The following is a 25,760-nucleotide window of genomic DNA, read 5'->3' as shown; positions in this document are numbered from 1 at the left end:
GTAGTTCTGTATCTAACTGCTTTTTTTGGAGTTTTTCTCTAATTGATTCTTTTTTGTTTGTGGTACTTGATGAAGTATTAGTTTCTTTTACTTTCTTTGGAGGATTTGCAGTGACGTCCTGTTGCATTTCAGTTTGATTGAGTTTTCTTTTACAACGTTTTAGTTTTTGTGGAACAGAATATGTGTTTAGATGGGGAGTGTATAGTGAGCAAAGTCTATTATATTCTAAAATGCAAGGAATATCAGCGTTTACTTTACTTGCATCAAAGTTGATTAGAAATATCCCGTCAAGTGTCCGTAAGCGTGATAGTGCTACGTAGCTCATGCCTTCTTTAAAGACTGTGTTACCAATATCTATCATTGCTTTGTCTAGGGTAAGACCTTGTGATTTGAGAATAGTGACTGCGTATGCAAGAGTTAGAGAAAATTATTCTCTGCGTACATACATATCTTTGAAGAGAAGTAATCTAGCTGTTGAGCGTCCTATCCGTTTTACTTCTGAAAGTTTGTCAAAGAGTATATTGACAAACTGAATTTTGTTGTCACGTGGTTATGTTTAAAAGCCAACAACTGTACCCAGTGCTCCATTAACTAGTCCTTGGTCCACATCAAGGTTACGTTTAAGCATTACTCTGCAATTTAAGGATAATTTTAACATCTTTTCTAAGCCTGCTGTGTTTGAGATTGATTTTTCTAAATTATTTAGTCTTGTTGTGGCTTGGTCACACATGGGTAGTGTCATACCATGTACATCTAGTTTGTCTGTGGCGCTAATTTCCATTATTGGTTGCATTTCTTTACTTAGCATGATTTCATTGAATTTGAAACAGCTTGCAAGAGTTGGCATTAAGGCCATACAATTGACATTTTTGTGGGCTAATTGTTCCATAACATCTGTAGCACATGCATTATCGCCATAAAGTGCATTAATGTGCCGGGTTTTAAATGTTGCTTCTGCTTCTTTAGAAAGTATACCAACTCTCAAACTTTTTAAAATGTTGGCATAAGTTAGATCTGTAGATTGGCGCATGTTTTCTGTTAATTCTCTGTATTGGAAATGTTGCCAAAGGTTGACATTTCCAATGCTGCCAACAGTTTTACGGCAGAGTTTGTGCCCTAATGTTTTTAAAATAGGTTCACCTTTTACTGGTGTTAATTGAAGCAGATCTCCAAAAACAATAATGTGTTTTCCTGCAAAGAGCTCTTCATAGTCTGTTTTGAGTACTTCTTGTAATCTGAGGTGAATCAAAGCTAACATCAGGTTGGAGACCATGCTCACTTCATCTATTAGTAGCATTTTCATTTGTTTCAATACTCTGCGTAATTCCATTGCAGCTTCTGCAGAAAGTTTGTAATAGTCTAATTTGTTCTGGTGTTCTACTGGTAATAGTAGTAATCGGTGTAATGTAACACCACCTATGTTGTAGGCAGCTAAACCTGTGGGGGCAGTGACAACAGCTGACAGTTTGTTGTTTGTCAATTGTTGAAGGAACTTACTAATGATTTTGATTAGGAATGTTCTGCCAGAACCAGCTTCACCACTGACGTACAGTAGTATAGGTTTATTAATTATGGCAGGAACATTCTTTATTTTCATGTTTTACACCATGTGCAATTTGTTTTGTTACTTCTTGAAAAATGCTACTTTGCTCATTGTTTAGTTTTGATTGTAGTATAGTTAAGTCTTCCTTATCTTCATACTGACACATGGTGTTTTCTACTTCTATCATAGCTAATTCTGCCTCATTTGTTATTAGTGGTTCTTGGCTTCCTGTTACAGAAGGTTGACTACTGTCAGGAGTATCCTTATCTAGTTGAGCTTGGAGTTCTTCTTCATGTTGCTGTTCATTGTGCAACATTGTTTTGTACTGTGTAAAGTTTACATCAGTTATAGTGCTTTCATTTGCTTTGAAAGCATCCTCATATGAGTCATAGTTATCTAGTAATTGTTCTTCTTTTCTCCATGGTTTGAAGAGTTGTAGCAGGGACATGTAATATACTTCTTTATGTTGAGGAGTCTTCAATAACAATTTGATATGGTTAATTAAATTTGGTTTAGTGTGTTTAACTAAGCTGCCTTCACAGTCTGTCACTTTATATTTACCTTTTTTTTCATCGGGTTTAATATTATTTTTGTATGTGTAGTTTTGGGCTATTTGGTATAGACACATGTTTTCCAAAGTATTACTTCTGTTTGGGTAGTATGTGTCCAATAAATTGTTTTTTAAAATGTCTTGGCTGTTGAGATCATGTTTGGCTATTGTTTCTATATCTTCATATGATTTTAGAACTCTTTTTCTAGATTTAGCTGGACCAAGACTTAGCCATACTATATTTTCAGATTTACCATACAATGAAGTACCAGTTAAACGATCAGCTGCTTCATAAGATCCTCATTCTCTATGGGTGAGCATTTTTATGCCCAAGCTGTATAATTTGTGAGATACTGTTTTATCTGAGGTCTTGGAGCTTTGTCTTTTCTGCTTTAGTTAAGTATGCTGTGACATATCGTGCAACTGCAGTAGAATTGTCTGCAATGTACTGCACATCTATGTTTGCATTCCATAAGTGGGCAATGATTGCATTATAATCATTGATATATTTTTCTTCTTCTTTTCTTTTTATGTATTATGTATTTTTAGGTGACTTTCCTTTACCAGTATGTCTAACTGAAGACATGAGCTTGTTTACTTGACCTGTATTTGTAACTGGTCTAGGGAAACCAAATCGGCATTTGGTGTAGTATTTGCCTTTGTTTTTGTATTTGCGACGACAATATTTTCCACATTTGTGTCTTTGAAATTGTAAAATTTGTGCACAAAGATCACTATTTGTGGCTTCTGATGGAATTTGACAAGTGACATATTTTTCAATAAACTGTAAAACAGTGGCATCACTGTCTTGACCAAGTTTAGGAGCATCTTTAATCCATAAAAACATGTGGATATGTGGTGCTCCTCTGGCTTGGTGTTCTTTTCTCCAAAAGAAGTGTTGCACTTCTCCAAGGGGAGGAACAGTTTTATTACAAATAAAATGTAGCATAGCAATGAAGCGATGGTGAAAATATCTTGAAACATTAACAGGATCCAAAGAACAAAGTTCTCCAGGTGTTAGAATATCTATGTTTGTTTTGTTTTTATTTGATATGCGTAGGAAATCATGTAAACCTTCCCATGCATATTCTGCACAACTTAATGTAACAAACCAAGTGGGTGGGCCAAGGTTTCTGATCATACAACGTACATCTCCATGATGTCGAAACCAGTACTCTTTAGTACCACGCATATTTGCTAATAGATTTGTAATATTTGATTGTAAAACCTCATCCTTTTGTTGCACTTTCCCTAATAATTGTGTAGCTGTCATATTTTGAAAGTGTGATCCTGATTTTAATATGTGTGCAACTCCGTAACATAAAGTTGCTAGTTCACTTTCAAAGAGTAGGTGGAATATGTATTCCACATTTTGTCTAAATCTGGGATCCTCAGAATACATCCGTAATGAGCGGTATTCTGAAGCTGATATTTGAATAGGTCTATCATCATATCTTCCTCCTTTGCCAGTTGGAAAGAGTAGAGGAAAAGCACGTGCTTCTATACTTTTTTCCCATATACTGATTGGCGATCCTTTTGTTTGACGCATTTGGTAAGTTTCCAGTACATCTTGTACGGTGTCATTACAGTGCAAAGGATGAATTGTATACTGGTCTAAAGTATTTGATATTGTAGCAGGATCTAGTAACTCAAATTGACCAGCTTCTTGTTTTTCTTGAATTATTTTAGTTGTATCTTTCAAGTTTTCTTCAATATTAATTTCTTTGTAATATTCATTATTCTCTTTAAGATATTGGAAGGCTTGTCTAACTTTATATAAATCTACCAGCTGTTGCCATATTTTTTTGTCTTTTGTAGGTACCCCATTTACTAATATAATTAAAGATTGCTGCATTGGACGTTGCACTCCTAGAGTATGCACATTTTCTTTTAGATTTAATGGTAAATAAACTACTTTTCCACGAATGCCTTTTACCAATTGAGAGGGAGGTAATTTTGCTGGTTTTGGTTGAAGGCGTATTATTGCTTGAAATGGGTGTACTGTTTGAATTATGATGCTCGCATATAAATTAAGTTGTTGTAGAGGTTTTGGTACTGGGTATAATTCCAAATTATTTGTGATAGAACGTGAAGGAGTTTGGTTGTTGTCAAGTTTTGTAGTGCAATAACTGCAAAGTATTAAGGGCTCTGTTATTTCATATTTGTTTTCTGCTAGAAGGTAGAGAGCTAATTCAAACCATTTAGAATCTTCATTGTCTTCTATTTTGTATGATAGGTCCACAGTTTTTGTGTTACTTTTATGAAAAATTCTATGGCAACATACACATACATGGTTTGGTACTTCAGCTGATGTACTTTTAAATGTTAGTACTTTTTTTTTGTATGTGTTTAGCAAAAGGTTGCCATGTGTAGAATTGTTGCTTAATTGGTTTAAAGCTATTTCATTCTGTAAATGGCTTTCACTTCCAAAATATTTTTTCTGGATATAGTGAATTTCTTCAAGTAGTTCTTTTGCTGTACCATGTAGAAGGATGTTATTTAACTTTGCTAGTGCTAAAGCAGGACTTTTAGCATGGTACAGTTTATAGACTAGATTTCGTATAGTTGAATGATGTGTTGATATCCTTTTGATATCATGGAAAGTGGTTTTACAAGTAGGTCCTGTAATGCAGGCCAATGAATGTCCTTGTAGTCCTGTGTACTTGCGCACTGGACAGGTATCTATATTTTGCAGTAATTTAATTTTGATATTGTCTTTGCTTTTTACATATTTATTGAGGAATTGGTGTAAAGATTTGAAACATTGTTTGGGAATGTTACACATTGACGTGCATGACCATTTGTACACTAGACGTTCTGATTCAGTTGAATGGAGGGGTAATTCTAAGTTTTCAGGGCATATTTTTGTAAGGAGTATTTCTTGTTCCATTATGGTATTATTCACTTTTTCATAACCTCGACCACTGCTATTTATGGCAATTGTATTCGTTTGCTTTTGTTTGTACGCTTCTTCACTAAAATATGGTTCTGTGCTCGTAGTGTGATTCCATTCACCTCCGCAGATACTTAAGAAGTTCTTTCTGTTGACATTTCGCTTATTGAGAAGTCTTTTTTGTAATTTAGTTATTAGTTTTGTTAGTGGTTTCATTTTGTTTAACAGTAAAATAAATACATTTCTTTTGAGAAGAATTGCACTGTCCATCAATGCTTCTAAGATTAATTTCCTACGATAGGTTTTAAGGTTTGAACCTGATTTCTCTCCTGTTTTTATAAGATTTTGAAGGAGTTTGTGACGGTATATTTTGGCTAAAATACTTTTCTTGGTATGCTTACTTTGCACTATATTAAAATTTGAAGAAGTAGTTTTATCTGTACTGATAGGTGATTTTCTGTTAATTGTTTTCTGGTTTGTTTTACATTTTGATAGATGAAGCGAAGTTGTTGTACTTGAAACTTCTTGTGTTTTACTAAATGATTGTATTAGCTGTTTTGTTTCAACTTTTTTTACAAATTCTGTTAGAGATGGATGCTTATGTTGGACACCTTTATTTTCATTTGCTCTAATTTTCCGTTGCTTTCTACAGAGTTGTCTTTTGGTAGGCATTCTTTAGGGTCTGTTGAAAAAATAAAGAAGATATGGGTTGGGTGTTCTGGAATGTATGTGTGCTGTGTGCATGAGTGTTTGAGTAAGATGATAAAGATGTATGTAATGGTGTGTGATTGTGCATTGGGAACTAAAACTAGTAGGGGTAGGTATTCTTGAATTTATGTGTCACTAAACTGGGGTCAGATGACAAAAAAAAAGTAAGCTAGTGGTGTGGAAAAGTACAAATAGTAAATGTAATGTATACAATTAAAACAGTTGTTTGTTCTATAATATGAAAATTGTAGTGGTTCAGTTGGCTAATTTGTGTGTCCAAAAATAGAAATTTGTGGGCCATTCTGGTTGTAAATCGCTGTTTACGACATGGAAGTTTTTGGACAAAATGGTACAAAATCTCTATTTTAAGAAACCAAAATAGCTGGTATTAATGTTATAGTATATTTGATTAATAATATAAATAATATGGTGATATTTTACTTACTTTTTTTTTAAATTAACAGGTAACTTCTTAGTTTTTCTTTCTTCTTCAAATTCGGCTGCTTCTTTTCAGGAAACTGGTCCTCACTGCAACTGTGAAAGCTTCAAATTAGTAACTTTGTTTGTATATAGCACTGTTTTTAATTTAGATATTGATTTTTTTAATTGAAATCCTCAGTGCCTTCTGTAAAACCATTAAACTAATTTATTTACATAAGATGCATTGCATCAGTTCAGTACATATGATATGTTCTTAATGAACAAATTGTATTGAATGACTAACTGTAGCAAAAATAAAATATCTTTACTATGTCTTGTGAAATTTATAATATATTAGTGAATACCACTATTTCTGTAAGTAAACTGTTCTAGGTAATAGCGCCTCAATGTCATGTCTAATTTAAAGTCATTAAGTAAATAAATAAATAAAAACAAAAAATATGAAATTGTATAAGTATTTTTATAAAGGTTTAAACATAGATTGTGTTTGCATGCAATTTTGTTTGAATATATGTAGTCTATACATTTCATTTAAATGACATAGCTCTCAACCATTTTTGTTTTACAGGTGGGTGAAATCACCCGATTTTGTTTTTAGCGGGTGAGACGCCCATTGCAATGAATGGGCGTGCAGGAGGCTTGGCGGGTGAGTCTGCCCTTTACAAGGCGTGTGACACCCGCCAAAAGTGTGTGACCTGAGAGCTATGGTAGATGAACACATTTTCAAACAGACTTTTACTTTGTAAAATCTGTTAAATGAATTTACTGTACTTTTTTAAATTTCCTAAAATCAACTACCACTTATACACCTTTATACTTTTTACTTTCTTTAAAACACACTCAAATCATGTTAAACTAACATTTTTTAAATGCACTTATTAGGGTATATTTCTTGCAATGATTCTTGACACTTTTTTGCAACATAATAAGAATCCCTTCTACACATATTTCATGAGAAGTACATACACATGTGATGTCATCAGTGATGTCATCAATGACATTTGTGATGTCATCTTTGATGTCCTGGGTGTTAGTCTTAGCAGTGCACGTTGGTGGCGCGAGTTATGGTTGCTTAGCTTACCATAACTGGCGAATTTCAAGGGTTTTTCGGTTTTACTTGGAACCATAACGTCCCTTTAACAAAGTTTTTTCACTGAATTTCATAGGTTTTTAGTAGCGCAACTTAACCATAACGTCCCTTTAACAAAGTTTTTTTCACTGCATATATATATATATATATATATATATGTATACTGTATTATAAAAACAGATTGTTTTTAGCGATTTTTAATTTTTAAAATATATCTTAATTGCTGATACTTTAATGTTTGCAGCCTAAAAACGAAAAGCATACTCTGGATTAATATTTAGTAAAGTTGGAAGTGACACAGAATCACACATTTGATATTTGTTGGAAAATTTAGATGAGACAGGGGCATGCAGTCTTTTGAGTGTGACACTTTACATATGTTTTCTTTTAATATTTTGATATTCATTTCCCATAGTTTAACTTTTTTCATTGAAGTGTGCTTGCTTTCTTTTTAATAAACATGTTTTAAATATATCTGCTCATGTATATTTTGCATATTTGCCAACATTGCAAAATGTCTTAAATTATATTTTTGTGGTTACCCATGTTTTTAATTTGCTTTGTTGCAAAGACTTGTTTAATGTTTCACACATCATCTGCTTGAGGAGTTCAAAGTAGTCCGAAATCCAAAATCTTAAATTGCCAAATGGAAATGTTTCATAGGTAGTTCAATTTCTATGTATGTGCTTTTTTGGTTTTGCTAATAACACCACTTAAAAATGCTTGTATTACTGTCAGTTATAAGGACATTTTGTTCTGATGTTTCTTCAGTAGGTGAACTTTCTGTTGAAGAAATATCAGTAATGGGTAAATTATAGTTTTCTTTTTGTGGACAATGGCACTTGTTCTTATTAAAATATTAAAATGTTCTTATTAAAATATGTCAACTTGAATTAATAGCAGTTGTACATTGCTTTTTTTATTACATTACAGGAGTTGGCATTGTTGAAATAGACATATGTTTAATTGACAAATTGCCTGTTATATTTTAAAATTGAAATACAGCTATGTGAATGGCTACAAAGTTTTATGTTTTTAATGAAAGTACTTGCACCATTGAAATGGTACTAGTAGAAGTAGGTAAATACTTATTTTTTGGAGCCTCTATAATAGAAGTAAGACACGTATTTGAGTTATTTTGGGTAATTTCGGACTTTGTACTGTTGAAATAGTACTAGGTTCAGTATTAGGTGATGTATATTTTGTATTATCTTGTGTAACAGATATTTTGATTATTGAAACAGTGCTAGAACTGGTAATGGGAAATGCATGTTTATTTTCAATTTCAATAAGAGACGTTTGTTATGACTGAGTTTTTTTTAATGTGTTCATTGTAGGTCTTTAGCATGGTGAATCCAACCAGACCGAAACATGTGTCTGGGGATGCTGTTGGTACTCTTGTTCAGAGAAAAATTGCCTAGCATTTCGGTGCAGGACTGCCCCAGGGCAGGACAAAGACTGATATGTTTGGGATATTTCTTCTCTGTGAAAGATAGTGAGCTAATGACTCTGGGTAAGTCTCTCGTAACCAGGACTAATGTCTGGCAGAGGGACTCCCAGGACCCCCCTTGTTAATTTGCATATTTAAGTAACTTTGGGTCTCACCCTAACTTACTAGGGGAATCCAGACATGGGCCCCTTGCTCACTATTCTTAGAGAGGCACAGCTCCTCACTACTGATGAGGTCCAACCAGACTGAAACACGTGTCTGGGGATGCTGTTGGTACTCTTGTTCAGAGGAGAATTGCCTAGCATTTGGTTGCTGGACTGCCCCAGGGCAGGACAAAGACTGATATGTTTGGGATATTTCTTCTCTGTGAAAGATAGTGAGCTAAAGACTCTGGGTAAGTCTCTCATAACCAGGACTAATGTCTGGCAGAGGGACTCCCAGGGCCCCCCTTGTTAATTTGATTAGCTATTGTACATGTAGCTTCTGAAGTATCATTGGTATTATTCAGACATATATTAGTATTTTCAGTTGCTTGTTCTACATTGTTTAAAGGACCTCTGGATACTGAAGGAAAGAATTCAACAAGTGTAATGAACATTGTTGTTTCTGTATTAAATTGATGTTAATCAAATATATCTTCTACTAGTAACATTACCAATAATGCACATGACAAATGCTCTCATTTCCTGTCGGGCCTAAGAAGGAATCTGCCCTGCACCACCATTTGGGCAACCCTGTATGCAGCAGAGCTCACGCCGACCTGGATCAGAAGGTAAGAACTGCTAGGCCTCTCTTGCGTATTTGAGATCCTGCTCTTTGTTCTACTATAGCCACCACATTTCAACAGAAGTTGCCTGTGCGCATCCCCACAACTTCACTGTACACTGATTGGCCCTTTGGCCCTTTCGCTCCTTTGATGAGTTGCAGCAAAGTGGCAGGTGAAGCCGCCCCAACGAAGGCAGGCAAAAAAGGTCCTAATTTTCTGTCTGGCCCTGTCTGGAAATGGCTTGTGCGCCGGTTGTGTCATGACGTGTCACTCTCTGGCATAGCTCTCTGTTTGCCATATCACCATAAGATGTTTCCCAAATGTAAAAATTTCATGCACTTCAATCTCCTGCTGCACTGATTGCTAACAGAGTTAAGCAGAATAGTCCATCATATGTTTTCCTTCCCTGGTCTCATTACAAATATATCGTTCAACATGACTCACTTATAGTGTATCCTGATTGCCCTCACTTAGTATCCACTTAGTATCCACGAAATTGCAGATGCCTTCTGTGGGAGCAGTGGTATTGGCTTGGCCACTGCTATATGGGAGATGACTCCCAATAAACTCTTAGAGCAGTGGTCCTGGCTTGGCAACTGCAAATAGAGGGAGATGACTACTGATGCACTCTGCTGGAGCAGTGGTATTGCCTTTGCCACTGCGACGAGTGAGATGACTACCAATTCACTCTGCTGAGACATTGGTATTGGCTTATCCATTTTGACTAAGGAGATGACTCCTATTGCACTATGCTGGAGCAGTGGTATTGTGGTATTCGCCCAGCCACTGAGACACAGGAGATGACTCCTGATGCACTCTGCTGGAGAAGTGGTATTGGCCCGGCACCTGCGACATGTGAAATGACTCCCGATGCACTGTGGTGTGTTCATGGCTTTGCCACTGCAACAAGAGAGTTCACTCCTGAGGTGCTGCATTTTAGCAGCGGTATAGGTTTGGCCACTGTGATGAGGGAGAAGACTGCCAATGTACTTTGCATGCATTCCTGGCTCCCACACAGTCTTCCCACCATTCCCGTTACCTGTGGTGCCTTGGGGACATGTCTCTGGTTCTTCCCAGAGTCGCAGGGGCCTTTCCTCTTCCTTCTCCTTTGCTTGTGGCTTGTGGTATCAGCATAATTTCTGGACCTGATGGTCCACCTTTCAGCGGTGACACCACAACCGAATGATTTGGCCCACTGTGGCTCTCAGGACACCCTGGCCATATCCTGCTCTTCCTCTCTCACTTCCATAGAGGCACGATTGCTCCAGCTGCAGCATTCTACAGTCAAACTTCCTGGGCTTCATTTGCATTATCCTGGCTTCTGCCATCGCTTAACATCAACACCTTCTTCAAACATCTCTTTGGCACTCTTCATGCTTCCAGTGATCCACCTCATTACACTACTCGGCTGACTTTATTCGGTTACTCCCTATGCATTTGTGCTCTTCTACTTCATCTCAGTAGGTCTTATACTTGTCAAAGTCATGGGTGTACAGTAATACATGGTTACACTATTAATGCTGTATGAAAAGGGTGACAATGAGGGTAGGAAGTCCCTCTGTATGAGGTCTTCCCACATATTATCACCCCTAGGGGAACTACTGGGTAGCAGCCTCAACTCATAGGAAAGGGGTCCCGCCTGAGCAAAAGTGACCCCAAGACCTGGTGAATCATCACGATTGTGAAGACATTTTTTCAACTTCCTGTTTGCTAATTAAGTGTTTGCTTTTATGTTCCATTGTGTTTTTGTGTTCCTTTTTGGAGAAATGTTACTGGTGTTTTTCCATATTACTTTATTTTTTATTTTACATCATTTTTTCAATGCTGGTGGTTTCCAGCTGAAATTAAACAACAGAAAACAATTTTGTTTATTAAAGGACAATGTGTTTTTCAATATATTGTTTTTTAAAAGTCAATTGTGTTTTTTTTGGGGGGGAGAAACCACAATTTTGTTTGACCTTTTTTATAAATGCACATCCTTAAATAATAACGAGCATGTCTTTTTTTTTATAAAGGATAATGATTTGTTACTATTATTGTGACAAAAAAGCAATTGTATTGGATACAAAACAATTAGTATTTACTTGTGTTGGCTTTGCGAATTTTAGTTGTAAATGTCTTCATGTATGTTTACAATAAATTATACTTACAAGTTGTCTGATAATGTTTATGTTGTTTATTTTCTCAATATTTGATTGAATTGTATTTTCATCCTGCCTTAACCTGCCTTCACCTTTAGAACACCAGATGTTATAACAGTAAAAAAATGTGCATGTTAATGACAACGTAATAATAGTAACAGTACATGTATGTATTAGTGTAAAAATGTAATATGTTAATTGTCCAATAAGTGGCATTACATGATAATTTAGCAAATACTCTGATTGTTAGGTTAAGCGTACAACTTTACAAGCTGTGCATTATGTTCAATGTGTAAATAGTATGCTACAGCAAACGTGTATTTGCAGTTAATATTTAGTTCTATATAGGATTACAAAAGACAGAACTTAATTACCAGGACACTTGATACAAATTAAGTAATCCTAATACTTGTTAATAAAAGGCACACACCTGGGGAAGCTGTGAATCATATAAACTAGATGAAGAACTAAATATTAGGGTACTACATACAGTTGTATTTGTAGATAATGGGCCTCATTACAAAGTAGGAGGTAGCCATGGTGCTATTAGCTACTGCATAAAGGGTCCGGGTTCTCAGAATGGGTACTTACCGGGTCATTCCAACCTTGGAGGACCCGGTAAGTCCCCATTCTGAGAACCATTCCCCATTCCCATTTGAGTCCCGATAGGGCTCAATGGGAATGGGGAAGTAGCTAATAACGGTACCGCAATTTGCGGTACCGTTATTAACTCTGAAGTCCCTTAGCGGGTCCCGCCCTTAGCACCTGGTCAGACCAGGTATTAAGGAAGGGACCTGATAAGGGACCTCAGAATATGGAGGTAAGAAATTACGGCACCGGAATCCTTACTGGTGCCGGTAATCCCTTACCTCCCACCTCGTAATGAGGCCCAATATGTGTTGCGATATAGCATTATTCAATAAGTAACTACAATGGTAGGTCTGTATACTCTGTAAAAGTGTCCAAAGAAGTGTTTAACATCTTGAAATGTTCTTAAATAAAATATGAATAAATGAATTAAGAAGGAAAATAGAAAACTGATTACGCAACTATAGTTAAGGTGAGTATCAATTTTCATAGGAAACATGAACAATTAATTGCTATTGATGTGCTGGACGGATTTGGATGACATTTTCCAAATAAATAGTTTGCAGGAACCTCAGTGAAGTGGAAATGTTGGGAACAATTCATTGGAAAATGAAAATGTTATTAAGAAAGCATTAATACTCTGTTTGCAGCCTACTCTCCTTCTTGAAAACCGTTTAGCAGATTTGACCAAATAAGAAACAATCTGGGCACAATGCATTGACCTAAAATCCATCCATTAGTTTCCTAAAATATTTGATAAAGAAGAGGGTGCCCCCTGCACCACAAGACCTTTACAATGGTCGTGGTGCTTTGCAGTAGAGAGGCTGGGAGGGGCTAATATCTTTTGACTTGTTGGATGGATTTGGAGGACATTTTCTAAACCAAGCATTACTCAAAGGCCCCCAAACAGAACATCTTGGGAACAATTCATACAAAAATGAAAACGTTATTAAGAAAGCATAAAAACATAGTTTTCAGCCTACTCCCATTCATTTTGCCATATAGAAAAAGTGCAGCTTTTGAACAGCAGCAGTGTGAAAACTGCTCGTAAAATTTTTGACCAAATAAGAACCTATTTGGATACAACGCATTGGCTTAGTTTCCTCGACTAGTTTGAGTTCAATAAATACAGTAGTTTATAAAATATTCAGCAAAGAATGGAGTGCCCCTTGTTCCTTAAAACATTTTTATCGGTCTTGCTGCTTTGCAGCAAAGAGTCTGAGAGAGGCTAATAAACGTTCCAGGAAGGTTATGCGGTTATTCTATCCAGTAGTTGTTGTAATATTTGACAAAGAAGAGTGTGCTCCCTTCTCCCAAAATTATAGCTACATATGTGTCCCACAATGCACCAGCAAGGCTTTTCAGAAATTAAAAATCTACCATTTTCTTTGCTCGATGCTGTAGATAACCACAGTTATGATGAGTATTAGCTGAAAACGAAACATTGTAATAATGCCATTTGGAGGAGGAAATGGCATCAGGCTAGAGGTGGTAAAGGAGAAAGAGGACACCATGTGAAAATGGGGAATTAAGGGCACGAGAGCTGGGGACCAAGTTCAGAGCTCGAACGTTATGATAGAATACTAGATCGGGAATGAAACAGAATCAGACAAAAGGATGAGTGTTGCAGCAATGGGAGAGGGATAGGTAGTATAAAACAAGGGGAGTGGGGGAGCATGGCATGAAGAGGGGGCACTTTGTGAGTGCCTGGGAGAGATGGGGTGAGTTTAGGATTTTGCACACTTTTGTCAGATAACTGTGGTTATCTGTGTGCATTCACAGACAACTGTGGATATATATAGTACATAGATAACTGCTGTTCTGGAAAAATATATTTTTTTAAAGAGATTTAAAAAAATGAGATTAAGAAAACAAAAAGGGGCTAATTTTACAGCTATAGTAAATTGGTTGGTAATGGGTGTGGCCGAAGGCTATGGCTACTGGGTTACTTTAAGGAAATGAATGGTGCAATGTGGAAAGTGGCCACAGCTGAGGTCCATCGCTAGGGGGCCCAAAAGAAACCAAGTGGTGTGGCCACAGCCGAAGCCTGGGGCCAATACTAGTCATGGACAAAGGCCATGACTAGCTGGCCCATTTAGGAAAACTATCGGTACAATATGTAGAGTGGCCACAGACTTCTGCCATGGAACTGTGCATGGCCAAAGGCCATGGCTAGTGGGATATGGAATAAAGCTTTTAGGGCAAACTGTAAAGGAGCCATAGCTGAAGGTCACGACAATGGTCATTGGTGAAGGCCATGGTGAGGGAGCGGGAATGAAAGGTAGTTTTAAAAAGATGGGGTGGGAACGGACAAGGCGCACCTTTGAATGCTAGCATAGTGCAATAGAATGTGATCACCAATGAATTGAACTAAACATGTTGGCCCATCAATTATAGGAATATATTCTGTCATACAGTGTACACTCATGGAGGGTTAGTCCTCTGAATTATCAATATTTGTCAAAATTTCTGTGATATAAAAATGCCAACAGACAAACAGCATATTAAATATGTTTGCAGATTAGTGTTAACATGCTTGCATAGTGGCTGTACGGTTGCTATTGGCAACCATAGAGAGGTGACATCTTCATATCAGATTGCAAAAAGTTAATAATTCTGTGAATAATTTTGCACTCCCCACCCGTACTGGTTCACCACAACCAGCCCCCACACACACCCATCCACTACATGCTTTCTGAGTTTCACGCTTTGCCTTTAAATCACTATCCGCATAAGATCCACTCCCAACTCCTTCCATCCGAAACTGTCAAGAGCACACCAACAAAGCTGATGTATTTTCATTGAAGACCACTTTACATGATATTACACAGCATTGACATGTTTAGATGTATACTATTGTTCATGTATTCTGTAGTTCATACCTTGTATCATAGCAAATATCATAACATATTCCTCATACAAAGACGTTGACAGAGCTCCTGACCCACTCTTGCATACCTCAGCTATGTGCATTTTAGTATATAGCTCTGATCATGTATTTAACACTCAAAATTAAAATATGATTTACAAGATAGGACTATATATAAAAAAAAAGGTGGGTAAGGCGCGCACTCCAAATCCTGACCAATATACTACCTGAAGAAAGAAAAAATATATAACTGGGTTAAATCCCAAACGTGTCCAATTCACTGGGTTAGATCCCAATTGCTGGCAAAATATTCACAGGGTTGGATCCCTTCTGCTGCATTTCTGCTGCTGTTCTCCTCCTCCTAGCGCTTTCGTGTCCCAACACTCTTCAGGGAGGCTGTGTTGCCTTGCTTTTCAGGTGAATCCAATTAAATTGCTAATGCAGTCTCTAAGGATTATGGGAGCTGTAGTGATTTTTTTTTTGTTCAGTTCAGGTGACCAAGGAAAGACTCCCCTCCAGGAGTATACATCTTACCCTTAGCGGGGGGGGGGGCATAACTATGGTTCTCCACTGTAGGGTAAAATATCCTGGTGCTGATAGGACTATAGGCATAGATTTTACCACCTTTGTCAGACGTATTCATACTCAAATTTAAGACACACCAGGGTCCTGATTATGTTATCCAGGTGGGATGAACGTGCTGGAAAATGATGAGCAAGCAGGGATTTGCAAAGGGCAAGTTGTTAGTCCACACTACATAGGGACCTGCTTTATCCAGGGTGGCTCCACCAGCTAAGTTTGACAATTTTGCATTACCAAGATGATGAAAAAATAACAAAATTGGCTTACTTTTAGACCAGGTTTTAAGCAACTTGAAAAGTAGATTGTGTGGTGTCACCTACACTTCTCACCAATACCGGGCCACGTGGGAAGCTTCCATTAGACATCTTCTAAAGCTAGTCCCAGCCCGGGTCATCCCAAGTGCCCCAGTATTTGATGTATGCATGTCCAATACACAGTCCTTTGGACAATGAGTATGATATAGCTTAAGAAAGTTATTTTTTGCTTTGCTACCATTGAAAATCTTCCATATCTGTCTTGCATCAGGTGATATTGACAGTGATCAAAGAACTGCTAAGAAAAAGATATGAAATTGATTAAAAGCACTACACTTTACTGTAAAATGTATTTTACCTGTGCCATGAGTATGCATGTGAACCACTCCGTTTGAATATCTTGCCCATCACAGCTGAGAAGCCTAAGAGTAAAGTAGAGAGACACTTTGACTTATTAATGGCACGAGAATTTGATCAGTGATTCCAAGTATAACATTGTATTTAATTTATTTGAAATCATCCAATTGGAGACACTCTTAAAACGTGGTGAGAAAAGGATGTGCCTGTTCAGCTGTAGTTGAAACCTTTATAATTATACAAGTAACTGATTATAGAAACCTGCCAATGTTTACACACATTGCAAAACTGAGAGGGATGGAAACAAATCATTCTACCATATAGGGCACACAGCAAAGTAGAGGAGATGTTAAGAAAAGAAAATCTACATGCACACCTTTAACTGTATAAGCATAGAAAAGGCAAAAGAATACCTGGCAGCCTGGCATGTCCATAAACCATTATTGCATTTGTGGCACTGTGTGGTCAAAGGTTTATGTGGAGTCGTGGGTCTCCACCCATCTACAAATCACTATGTGATGTAATTAAACACACCCACTGAATACGAGAATTTGACATTCTTATAATCACAATCAACAGCACTTTCACCTGATACTACCTGAAAAACACCTTCTTATGGAAATACATGAACAGAGGAGCATACTGCTTTTCTGAGCTTGAATTACTATCTGAACAATCCTAACGTATGTCCCTTTCTCAAAGGTTTGAAGTGCAATGCGGAATGTGCTTTTCTATACAGCTGTTTTTCAATTGGACAATATTATTGAAAAAAACTTTGTTAATCAAATCCATTTTCTCTTCCCTTCCCACGTTGCCTTTGTGTAAACATGCACTGAAAGAATACATACTTGCACTAGGGAAATGCTTCCTATCGCATAAATACCATAGCAAGTTGCACTTGACACAGTGCAAAGTTTTTGCAATGAGGCCTCACATCCCCAATATTAATCACTTGCTTTTTTGGTAAATTAATTCCAATAACCTTCTAATCACTCCAGCCCCATGTTCCATACTCTAAGTCTGATCAATGGAGGCAATCACACATGTGGACCTTATTCTCTTGGCCTCATATGAAGGGGGTTCTCTGCTCTCTGGACGTACCCCACTCCCTTATATCCTCTGATGTGTGTGATGAATACATTGGAATACAGCCGAGGCCCATGGTAACATTGCAAAAGATCTCCATTTGTAAGGATCAACACAGAGTCCCTGAGGTTTCACTTTTTCTAGCTACACTACTGGAGTGCCAGCTGAAATGCTTCTTCCAATCTGTAGATGAGCTAGACACAGCTCTGCTGAGGAAATATGTTTTGCATAATACATGTTTACCTTTTTTTACTGGTATCTGGGAAATGATCGAATTCAGAAATACCTAATGAGAAATGGCCGCATTTTTTTTGCTCGAAGTCGATAGGGATTTTTGTTAATTTTTATTAAAAATAGATAGGGACGTTGGGTAAGGAGATAGGTTAAGCCTTAAAAAAACACCTATTCAACTATACTAATTTGGCACATAATGGTGGCTGCCAACCAGCCTTAAGGTTCCCAATTGGATAACTAGTAAGCTCAATTATCAGTGTTGGTGTAATGCTTTGCTTTCAGTTCGTATTTTCAACAAAGACTACAGTGGTCAGCACACAGCTTAAAAATTGTTTAATAAACACAAATAATTTGTTTGAAAAAATCAAAACAATGATGTACATTTTATTTTACCATACTCACCATTGGTGCTTTTCAGAGAAAGCTGTAATACCCCAGCTAAATTAAATAAAAAGAATATGAACAATAATTAGCAATGTCACAGATATCATTAGCAAAGAGCAATATCAACATGTCAGCTTTCAGCAATTTAGAAGGATCACCCCCGGCACGCAGATATCTTGGGACATTCCATAAGTCCCTGGTAAACATGTTTGAGCACCATTTCCAGTGTTGTCATGAACCATTTTCGAATGTTATCAGACACACATGCCCTGATGGTTTTTTGTTCAATTCTGCGGGCTATTTGCATATATAATTCAACCAAATCCCTTTCTTCAGAGGGTGGGATGATTTATAGAAGTCTATCAACCTGTGCAGATTTCCCCCACTTCCTGACTTTGCTGCCTGGTGGCTAGGGGTGTAACAGTATACCGTTATACCATTATAGATACCATTATAGATACCGTGAACAACGTAATTGAAATATAATATCCATCACATTGTTTATACCTGTATACCGTGTAAGGGCCTGCAGCTATTAATTGAGCTTTTCAATCTGATTTGGAAATGCTGCAGTAAGCAAGTGCTGCGCAGTCTGGATCTTGCACTGTGGGATGTGGCGTCTGCCAAGGAGGCCTTGTTTGGCAGACAAGAGCATAGGGAAAGTGAGGCCACATTAGTAAACGCAGCTTTGATGCTGTGACCGCCCTTTCTCTGTGATCAGTAGAGTCGGGTTAAAGATCAGGCGATTTGTAGTTTTCACACCAATTTGAAAGATGGGGAACTACACATCCCAGAATTCAAAAGGGGGAATGAACTGGATGCCCTTCTGATGCATGTCCACAAAACATGTTAGCTCTGTAGACTATATGAACACTGGGCCCATCAGTGCTTTGTGCTACTATATAAACTGCCCCCCCACTGTCCTCTGTGTAGATATGCACATTGGCACTAGAGTTCTTGCTTCGCTTGATCCTTCACCTGCCTTCTGCATATGGCACTCGACTCAAGCAGGCAGGACATATTCTACATTCAATTCGAAGTATCCAGAGCAATAGTGGTGAGGTATTTCTCAGGACTATCCTCGATTTGTGACACCACCCATGAAAGCATTCCTCTGTCTCAACTCACATGACAAGGGTCCAGGCCATATATGTGCCGATATGTCATTTTCAAAATGTTTTTGTGCCATTTTCTTTAAAAAGGTAAATTAACATGTATTGTAAGAATCAAGAAAGAAATCAACAGCACCCACTGAACGCTGTCCTGTTAGGATTGCATGGTCAAAGGTGACTCCAACATCAGACCTTTATAATACACCAGGCAGATGGTAAACAAGCTATAGTGATTTGATAAATATGCAACCTTTCAGTGAATGTGTGTTGGCTTGACATTTTGACATAAGAAACACAATGACATGGGCTTTCAGATCTCACATGAGTAACTTTTCTCCCTTTAATGGGATAAAGCGTTATCAAAACAAACCTTTATGACTGATCCCAGCGAGGGGCCATGATGCCCATGCCATGTGGTTCCAAAATAATGCAGGTCGAGGCCAATCTTCAATCACCTGTGACTGAACAGCAAGCTCATTGCTCAAAATGTGTATTAAACACTTCCACTAGTCACTCTTTCATTCAAGGTGATCAGCGAGTGATCACCATGAAAGACCAAATCTGCAGCCGCCTTAGATACCTGGAAGACCAGCTAAAACGTGCAGAGGCAAGTTTCAAAATGCTGACAATTTATGACCTTTAAGAAAATATTTGTTAAGATTAGTTGACTCCACCTGCTATACTGCGATAACCATGATATACTGTCATTTGGCAAGAAGGTTATCATACTGCCATAAAACCAATACCATGCCACCCCTAGTGGTGGCATGCTGGAGTAGTTGCTGGAACACATCAAAGTGGTACCCTGATTAAAAAAAGTGCATGTTGTGCAGCAGAGTCATTTCGACAGCATGTGGTTTCCCGTGGTAGAATCTAGTTAGAAGGCCAAACACACTACTTACAAGTGTTTGTGCCTACTCTGATGTCCTTTCTGTGAAATTAGGAAATAGCATTAGAAAGGGCAGGTGCTTTAAGTTGTATCACTGCAAATGTTCTCACACAACGGTCCAACTATGTGGGCTCAGTTGTGTAATATCCATATGTCAGAAATGCACCTGGCAATTACATGTGTATGGAGGGGCTGACTGTGAGCCTGAACAGAGAAACTGTTGCCGCCAGCTGTTTTCAAGTTGAGCCGTGGAGCCGTGAAACTGTAATGCAAAAGGAATTAGTGGACCTAGTAGGTTGTGATGAGTTGGTTTTTTTTGTGATTTTCTCTTTTGAGTACTGTGGAGCTGCATTGTTAAGGCATTTATGAGTAATGGAGACTATTTTAAAAGTGAATCCTGTCCTTGATGGAGAGCCATTTGTGCTTCCTTCTCGTTTCTGAGATATGTTCTATCGTTGGGATACTCAAGGCTGTTCTGAGAGCATTATTATCGAGTATTTGGAGTTTGTTTAAGATTTGTAGGTTAGCCCCTGCATAGATGGTGTTGCAGTAAACACGTTTAGACAAGATTAAAGCTTTCGCTAGTGTGATGCAGCTATTTGTTGAAAGGTACGGTTTGCAAGCATGTATTAGCTTACATGGGTACAAGGTTGCAGAGGCTGTCACATTGACTTGTTTTTTCAAGTTCAAAGTGGAGTCAAGGTAGAAACCTAGTATTTTAGTCTCCTTAGCGACTTTGATGATGATGCCGTCTATGTTAAATGAAGAGTATGGGCATCAAATTTATTATGGTTCGTGCGGGCACATAGGATCAGAATCTCAGTTTATTCATCATGCAGGCAGAGGCTGTGGACTGCCATCCATGTCTGGATGATAACATACATTTCATTTAGTAAGACAAGGTCTGTGTCATAGTTAACCGAGAGATGTATAAGTATATGGGTGTCATCTGCGTAATTCATGTGGATGACACCCAAATGATCCAATTTGTCAAAGAGAGGCTTGGTAAATACATTATACATTGTTGGAGAGATGCAAGAGCCTTGCGGCACTCCGCATGTGATGGGGGATGAGTCAGCAGCAGAAGATGGAGGGAAGACTCCCATCGATCTGTTACTGAGAAAGGATTGAATCCAGTCTGAGGCCTCTTGAGAGAAGTTAGCTGCTGATGAAAGGTGTTCACAGAGGATATTGTCGTCCACCAAATCAAAAGCCCCTGAAAGGTCTAATAGGAGAAGTAATGCACATTGTCTGTTATCTTTCAGTTGGTCTATTTTCATTTTCAAACCAATCAAAGCAGTTTCAGTCATATGGAGTAGCCTAATACCAGATTGTCTAAGCCCTAGGAGATTGTTAGTCTCTAGATATCGCTGGATCAGCTTTATCAATTATTTTAAGTAGAAATGGAACAGTCATTATAGGCCTATAATTAGTTGGGAGGGTTGGGTCTAATGTTGTTTTCTTGATTAGGGGCAGAACCCACGCACCCTTAAGGTTTGTAGGTATCTTAAAAGTCCTAAATGAAGCGTTTATTAGTTTGGTGATGAATGGGGCAGGGTCTCTAGCTGCTTCTTTAATTATTTGGGCTGGGCACAAGTCACCGTGGCATGTTGATTGTTTGAGGGATCCTATGATCCATTCGACCTCTGAGGTAGTAACTTGAGCAAATTTGAATTCCTGAAGTGTATTGATTGAAGGATTTTTTGGAGGTCTCTGGAGAGTCTCTGAATTAGAGAGGTTAACAGGCCGATTCATGGAATTAATGTGCGCCGAAAAAACGGCGCACGCGTGCGAAAACGTGCGATTCGCAGTGAAATAGCGAAAATCGCAGTGCAAGTGCGATTATCGCACAGAAAACATTGCCCATCAATTCATGGAAGTCTGTGCACGCGCAAAATGTGGGATGTGTGCTGAAAAAGTGCGCAGCGCACAGGTCATCGAACGCCGTGCAATACGGCCACAGCGAATTCACACATAGCGCGGCGCACATAACAAAAGTAGGCGTAACACGGGGCGTCACACGCAGAATGGGGAACAACCGTGAAAATGTGGGCGTCACGGGGGAAGTACAGGAGGCAAGTGCGCAGAACGCCCACACGCTCGCCTAAAACACGTATTCATGGAATCGAATAGGGAAAAGCAGCGCACGGCCCATACATGTCCGCCACACGAAAGCAGGCGGTAGCGTCCCTGTGCAGGAAAAAAATGTGCGCCAAAGTCCTACACGCGCAAGAAGGCCCACACGCGATCAGGCCTGGGGGAGCGTGTACATGTATTACAGAGGTGCGCGAGAAGTTCCAGATGCGATCGGGCCTGGGGGAGCGTGTGCGTGTATTTCAGAGGTGCGCGACAAGTTTCACACGCGATCGGGCCTGGGGGAGCGTGTGCGTGTATTCCAGAGGTGCGCGAGAAGTTTCTCACACGCGAATGGCCTGTGCGCGTGTATTTCAGAGGTGCGCGAGAAGTTCCACACGCGATTGGCCTGGGCGCGTGTATTTCAGAGGTGCGCGAGAAGTTCCACAGGCGATTGGCCTGGGCGCGTGTATTCTAGAGGTCCGCGAGAAATTTCACACGCGATTGGTCTGTGCGCATGTATTTCAGGGGTGCGTGAGAAGTTCCACACGCGATCGGGCCTGGGGGAGCATGTGCGTGTATTTCATAGGTGCACGAGAAGTTCCACACGCGATTGGCTTGGGTGCGTGTATCTCAGAGGTGCGCGAGATGTTCCACATGCGATTGGCCTTGGCGCGTGTATTTCAGGGGTGCGCAAGAAGTTTCTCACATGTGATTGGCCTGGGCACGTGTATTTCAGGGGCTCGCGAGAGTTTTCACACGCAATCGGGCCTGGGGGAGCGGGGTACGTGTATTTCAGGGGCTCGTGGGTGTTTTCACACGCGATCGGGCCTGGGGGAGCGGGGTATGTGTATTACAGGGGCTCGCAGGTGTTTTTACACGCGATCGGGCCTGGGGGAGTGGGGTATGTGTATTTCAGGGGCTCGCGGGTATCTTTACACGCGATCAGGCCTGGGGGAGCGGGGTACGTGTATTTCAGGGGCTCGTGGGTGGTTTTACACGCGATCGGGCCTGGGGGAGCGGGGTAGGTGTATTTCAGGGGCTCGCGGGTGGTTTTACACACGATCGGGCCTGGGGGAGCAGGGTCCACTCACCGTCTGCCTTGCGTGTAGAAGAATGCATAGCCAACACCCACCCGCTGTGAAGTAATAGCGTGTAAACCCCAACGCCTGCAAGACACACGCACCGCACCCCACGAAAAGCAACGCCCGTGTGCGATACGTCACAGACACGCATACGCACTAAGGACCTTTGGTCCAATGGAATCGCGTATGCGTGCTGACGCGCTTATGCGCTAAGGGCCTTTCCTTGATTCACACGCTGATGTGCAGAATTTTCACATGCCAAATCACTCCGTATCAAGCTGGCCACGCGTAAGCACACGGAAGGCCACGCTCCTGCCCAAAAGGCCGAATTACTGCCTCCCAGAGCCCCGAGCAGCCTCCCACGAGCCATCTGCTGCTGCCTGCCTGCCTGCTGCCACCGTGCCCTGCCATTTGGTGCCTGCACATCAGCCATCTACAGGGGTCCAGTTGCTGTGTCCACCCCTGCTGGAACAGAACACTCCCGACTGGGATACCATCGCTCCACAGCCCAGCCCCAGGACCCAGTTGCCCACTCACGCCTGCCTCGGGGGTCGCCCTGTCGGGGCAAACACTATCCGAGACCACTGGCGACCCCCAGCCAGAGGGGCAGAGGGCCACCAGCTTCAGTCAGGAGCTTGTCCTGGGGCATTATGATACCCTCTTCGGATCACTAGCGCCGACAAGGAAGGACGGGACAGGATCTGGGACGACTTTGTGGTTGCCATCAACGCAGAGGGGGTGGCAACCCGCAACATCAAGCAAGTCAAGAAGCGCTGGGAGGACTGAAGGGCCAGGACCATCATAAAGGTCCAGCGCCTGGTAGAGGGGGGCCGGGGCAGCATGAGTACCATCCAGCTGAGGGTCCTGAAACGCGTACGCCCAGCGCTCCATGCCCAGATCCTTGAGAGGCAGACCTGTCTGGAGTCGAGCGGTAAGTGGCCAAGCATTGCTGTGTGAGACAGGGCATGTTGCAGCGTGCTGGTTGTCTGATACTTGCCTGTATGTGTGACATAGGCCATGTACACATCATCATGGTCATGCATGTGAGACCAGTAATGTGTGAAGCGCACGGTTGGTGTATGTGTTCAAATGTAACATGGGGAGCCCTATGCGGAATGGACACATGAGAGCATGCCAGTCTCTGTTCCTGGACATGGGTGTGGGTGAGGGATGGGTGCTGATGCCATGTACATGTATGGTGTCCATGTCTGTGTTTCTGACCTGCGTGTCTGTGACTTGTGGATGCCATGGATGCATGACACATGTCTGTGACAATGTTCAGATTCACTGATGCAGCCTAGTTATCCTTGCATCCACTGTGTCTGGGGTTTACAAGTCCAGATGGATGAAAGTACGTTCAAGTGTGTGCATGTGATAGGCATGACCCATGATGCATGTGAGTCCAAAAACAACATTGTATGCTTCAAGAGTCCCTTGGACATGTTTGCTTATGTCCATAGCATGCGCCATGCCTGTTACTGCATGTGTTTTGCCTGCACTGACCCATGTGTTGTGGAGGGACATGATGGAAGTGATCTTTGACAGTACCACTCATCTGCTATTGCTTCCTGTCTAGGGGACCATTGTACAGTACCCTGATTCTTATGTTCTATGTCTCCCTCTACACAGCGCAAAGTGAAGAAGAGGGCGGAGACAGCGCTGTGGAGCTAAGCCGCAGGGATGCCCCCACGGCTGCAGCGGAAGGGGTGGGTTAGCCCCCACAGGGGCTTGCAACGGCGGAAGACGGTGTGGAGCCATCCAGGTTGGTGGTTTCCAAAGAGGAGGAGGAGGCCGCTACTGAGCCGCACATGGGGCCTGGTGGGGGCATCCCTGCTGGTGCAAGTGGTGCAGTCCAGGGGCAGAGGCAGGAGGCAGCACAGGTCGCCGTGGAGGTGCCTGTGCATGTCACTGTCCCTGACACTGTGACTGCACCACTATGCACCAGCGGGATGCCCCATCCCAGGCCCGTCCGCAGGTAGGGGGATGTCCATGTCATCTGACTCCCCTCCACCTGCGGACGAGGGGACCCCTGGCCGTATGGAGAAGGTCCTGATTGGTGTCACGTTGCGCACGGCTGTCATTCGTGATGAGGTGCGTGCTTCCCGGGGGGAGCACGCACGTCATCACGAAGAGCACCGTGCCAACGTGGCCCAGTTGGGAGCGGTCATGGTCGGGGGTCTCGTACATGTGTCGGGCACTCTGGCGACCCTCTCCTCCTCTGTGGAGGCTATGCGCCAGTCATACTCCATGCCGTCTTCCGGCCCAGATGCCACCAGGGCCCCCTGTGGACCTGCCCCGACCAATGCAGCCACCTCGGTGGGGATCCCATCCCTGCCACAGTCGGGAGTCGGAGGTCCAGCAGGGGTGGACACACCAGCCACTGGACCCCAGCAGATGGAGGATGTGACGGCATCATCGGGTCGGGCACGTGCACGACGGCGTCGGTGGTTTCCATCAGCCTGGATGTCGTCGTGCTGGCACAGGCAGTTGCGTCAGAGGCAGCGGCAGGCTCGACGTGGGAGGCATCATGGCTCGGGGACATCAGGGGTGCAATCATCGGCCGGAGGGCAGGAGAACCCTGGAATGGGAGTGGCTTCCGTGTGGGAGCGGTTGGGCCAGCAGATAGGTGTGGAGCAGCAGCGGGCAAAGGAGGAACGGCTCACAA

General features: G+C 41.0%; 1 protein-coding gene across 3 annotated transcripts in view; it reads right to left on the bottom strand.

Moving 5' to 3' along the window:
• ARAP2 (ArfGAP with RhoGAP domain, ankyrin repeat and PH domain 2) overlaps nucleotides 1–25,760 on the bottom strand; it is a 1,740,202-nt gene that overhangs the window by 65,395 nt on the left and 1,649,047 nt on the right. For all 3 annotated transcript variants that reach the window (XM_069631830.1, XM_069631832.1, XM_069631831.1), the window contains 2 exons: nucleotides 17,955–17,990; nucleotides 16,234–16,297 (listed from right to left, as the gene is read on the bottom strand). In XM_069631830.1, the coding sequence (XP_069487931.1) occupies nucleotides 16,234–16,297; nucleotides 17,955–17,990 (100 nt within the window). The remainder of the gene's footprint in view (nucleotides 1–16,233; nucleotides 16,298–17,954; nucleotides 17,991–25,760) is intronic.

This window comes from Ambystoma mexicanum, chromosome 6q (genome assembly GCF_040938575.1).
Source record: "Ambystoma mexicanum isolate Mex_15411 chromosome 6q, UKY_AmexF1_1, whole genome shotgun sequence".
Classification (NCBI taxonomy): Eukaryota; Metazoa; Chordata; class Amphibia; order Caudata; family Ambystomatidae; genus Ambystoma; species Ambystoma mexicanum.
Note: the sequence above shows the minus strand (reverse complement) of the source record. Positions and strands in the feature narration are given on the sequence as shown.